The 3,588-nt window shown below is 35.3% G+C and overlaps 1 protein-coding gene across 2 annotated transcripts; it reads right to left on the reverse strand.

The window, feature by feature from the left end:
- Positions 1 to 711: 711 nt before the first annotated feature.
- LOC129407669 (NADH dehydrogenase [ubiquinone] 1 beta subcomplex subunit 1-like) lies at positions 712 to 3,378 on the reverse strand. Of its 2 annotated transcripts, none has more exons than XM_055149414.1 (3): positions 3,300 to 3,378; positions 2,113 to 2,257; positions 712 to 853 (listed from the first exon to the last, which is right to left on the reverse strand). In XM_055149414.1, the coding sequence occupies exons 2-3, from the start codon at positions 2,250 to 2,252 to the stop codon at positions 817 to 819; spliced, it is 177 nt and encodes a 58-aa protein (XP_055005389.1). In that variant the 5' UTR covers positions 2,253 to 2,257; positions 3,300 to 3,378; the 3' UTR covers positions 712 to 816. The 2 variants fall into 2 exon arrangements, with proteins under 2 accessions (XP_055005389.1, XP_055005390.1); XM_055149415.1 differs by having other exon boundaries at positions 3,311 to 3,371.
- Positions 3,379 to 3,588: the final 210 nt, after the last annotated feature.

Here is a 3,588-nt window from a genome sequence, read left to right on the forward strand (position 1 = left end):
TGACTCTTGTGAGCTTTAAGCCATGTTATAATGTTGTTACCTCATCAAAAACAGACCTGGAGTTGTTTTGTTTCATTCACACATTTGCGTAAGCCTTTATAATTAGTCAGTCTACATCTCCAAAGCTTAAAATGCTCAGTTCCACCTTGTGATGTCATGAAGTTGTAGTTTTCAAGATACCTTTTACCTTTATTTAAGCAGAGATTGGCAAGTCCAGGGTTGAAATTATCTAAATGATTCTAGTGAAGGTGTATGGAGTTTCAAACCACAGTGGAGCACTTTCTGTATTACCACATGTCATCACAAGGTGGAACAGTGTTTTCCATTTGAGAGAACTAAGCCTAAATATGCAGGATTTGTGTGTTAAACGTGTGAATGAAACAAAACACAACTCCAGATCTGTTTTGGATGAGGAAACATAACATTAGAAAACAGTGTCATATGAGCTCTGTAAGTCTTAAGAGCTACGTCACTACTGCAAACTTGGGACTAAACCGAGAACTAAACCAAGACTAGGCCAAGACTAGAGCAGGACTAAGCCAGGACTTAGAACATGACCAAACCTAATCTATACTAGGACTCAAAATGGTCCCAAACCAGGACAAATGTCAAAGCATCCTAAAAGTACCAAATAATGTGACTGAGTAAATGCAACTCATGACCAACGTTTGCAGCATGTTTTTCAATAAATATTTTCAGACAAGTTATGAGTTTTATTGTGAAAGATCATGTTTTATTAGTAGATACAATTAAACATATTTGTAAATTTTTACAACATATAAATATTCAGATTTGTAGTCTGGGGCTGAGTCTGGGCTACTTCCATGTCACCTCCTCTCCAGGCTTCAGTTCCCTGCAAAGAAAAAGATACAAGTTTTATTCAAGATGTTTAATTCTGCTCTGCTTGTACCATAGATTGTATTAAAAAAAACAAAAAACTTTCACTGAAGCAATAGTTAGAGGGGCGAATTTGGAGCCAGTTCCATAGTAGGAACTGATTTACAGACAAAATAACGAAATAAAAACACCAGGATCATGTAGAGCGAGTTAATACATGGATGTGATTGGCCAAAGACAAAAAAACAGGAAAATATACAGACCCACAATGACCTAATTTTGACACTTTTAATGAAAGATGTTAATATGCAAACATTTTGTTGCAACTCTGAATTTTCATCATTGGAAAACAATTAATAAAAACAATCTGAAAGAGAAAGAGAGAGGAAGAAAGAGAAACAGATGATTTGCATGATTCACAGGGGTGGTATTGTTATGTCTGAAAATCTGGAAAAATCCAGAAAAATCACATGTATGTACAAACATTTTGAGATCAAAATGGGGAGGCTCACTGCAGCAGTTACAGAGAGAGGGGTGACTATTATTTTTTTACAAGCTGATGGAGCCGGAAGTGTGCCCATGTTCACTTCCATTGGGAACGTGGCGGCTAGTGGGTTAGTTGTGTCCATTTGTCTATGGCTTGTACTCCGCTGTGGTAGTCATTGTTTAGGTAACTTACTTTTCAAGACAATACCACCACATATTCACACTACCATTTTAACTATGAACTACCTGTAGCCTCTGTTCTTACTATTAAATAAAAGTTACTACAAGATAAACTGAACATGGGTTGCATTTGCCAAAACCTAATACAAGTTTTTTTCTAAACATATATAGACTGGGATTTAGGTAGTGACTGTTCAGATCAGATAGAGGCATTTTAGGTTTAAACCAACTGGATTTCAGCTTTAGAAAAGGTAACACAACACAACCCAACCTTTCCTATATGTTTGTAAATAAAAAATGAGGATAACAATTATTATCCATAAACACTATATTTGAATATGTTTATATATCTGGGGACACAGTTAGGCCAACTTTAATTAAATTTAAATTCAAAATCTTGCATACAGTTCCTTTAAGAGTCAGTATGAATGACATGTCTTGCTCAAGGACACAATAGCAGGATAATAAATCAAAACATCCGACAGCAAATGGAGCTACTGCAATTCTCTTATTTTTATTGTAATTTTTTTTTTTAATGAATGGCAAATTGTACAATCATTGTTCTCATCCAAGCGTCAGATGCCCATCGCAAACCCCTTTTGCCCTCACCTCCCGAAGAGCAGACTTTTGTTCCTGAAGGCTGTGAGCTTCTCGTCTTGTTTTCTGTCCAGGTACACGCCGAGCACAAAGCCTATGGGCACCAGGATATGCACCCAGTGATTCCTAGCGAGCGCTGCAAGGTTCACCATCTTTCCTGGAAAATATAATTAAAAACAATATTAAAACATAGTCATATTACGCCATTTTCTGATCTGTTATAATGTTGTTTCTTCATCACAAACAGACCTGAAGTTGAGTTTTGTTTCATTCACACATGTTTAACGCACAAACCCTGCATATTCAGAGTTATTCTCTCAAACAAAAACATTTTGTGACCTTGTGATGTAATACAAGAAGTGCTCCACTATGTTTTTACGCTCCATACACCTTCATTAAAATCTTTTACAAAATTTCAGCCCTGTTTCTAATGAACAAAAGATAAAAGGGTAGCTCTTAACTTGAAAACTACCACTTGATAACATCACAAAGTGGAACGGACAGACTAATAATTCAGGATTACTCAAATGTGTGTGAATGAAACAAAACACAACTCAACAACTTTAGATCAAGACATAACATGGTTTGCATGGTTTGGATAACATTGCATCCTGCCCAGAAGTGTTTAGAGTAGCCACAAACTGTACTCAAGTAAAAAAAAAATTAAAAAAATCCAAAAGTCAAAATAATATTACTCAATTAGAAGTACAGAGTAGAACCAAAACCTTCAATGCCAATATTAGTCAAATAGGAATAAGAGCATGCTGCTAGAAAAATACTCTGAAGAAAGAACATTTTTAAAAGAAATTACTCAAGAAAACGTAACTAAGGAAACGTAACTTGATTAAATGTTTATTTATAATTAAACAGAGTACTACCCATCTCTGATCCTTGCAGCTACTACAACCGAAAAACAACCTACAAAATTAAGGTAAATGCAAAAAATGTGGGTAATTCTATATCATGATTTAGCTCAATGCTTTACAAATTGTTAGTTTGATATATAATGTTTACGCTTTCTTCAATTCAATATAAACTACATGAGCTTGTGACGCTAATCAGGCTAGCTTGTCAGTTAGCATCTGTCACATATTTTTATTTAAACCGATACCGATTTTCTCTGGGTCATACGCTAATAATTACGAGCAGTGCATAGTAACAAATGGCTATCTCTGAATAGATTAAAACTTAAAATATACCTTATTTTTACCCAATATTTACGCAAAAGACGTGGCCTCCAGCTCCTCGTTCAGCAGCAGAGGACACTGGACTGTACCAAAACATTGCGGGGTATTTGGGTCATACTACTTTTAAAATATCACCTAATTCCGCAAATATGATTAAATATTACGATTCAAACGTTATTTAGAGAGTGTTTATTATGTTTCAAGCGAATAGTTTTGACGATAAATCATGAGTTGTTTTTTATAAGAACGTATTTTGTTTTAACTCCACCCGGTATAGTTGGTACGTCCCGCTGCCCTCTCA

The sequence above is a fragment of the Boleophthalmus pectinirostris genome, unplaced genomic scaffold (assembly GCF_026225935.1).
Source record: "Boleophthalmus pectinirostris isolate CB_2022bp ecotype Guang Dong unplaced genomic scaffold, ASM2622593v1 HiC_scaffold_13, whole genome shotgun sequence".
Taxonomy (NCBI): domain Eukaryota; kingdom Metazoa; phylum Chordata; class Actinopteri; order Gobiiformes; family Gobiidae; genus Boleophthalmus; species Boleophthalmus pectinirostris.

Excerpts from the sequence above, each read along its gene's own strand:
- LOC129407669 (XM_055149414.1), bottom strand. The coding sequence starts at position 2,252 with ATGGTGAACCTTGCAGCGCTCGCTAGGAATCACTGGGTGCATATCCTG. Across the intron at positions 854-2,112 it reads AAAAGTCTGCTCTTCGGGAG|GGAACTGAAGCCTGGAGAGG; the intron begins GTGAGGGCAAAA and ends TTTTCTTTGCAG.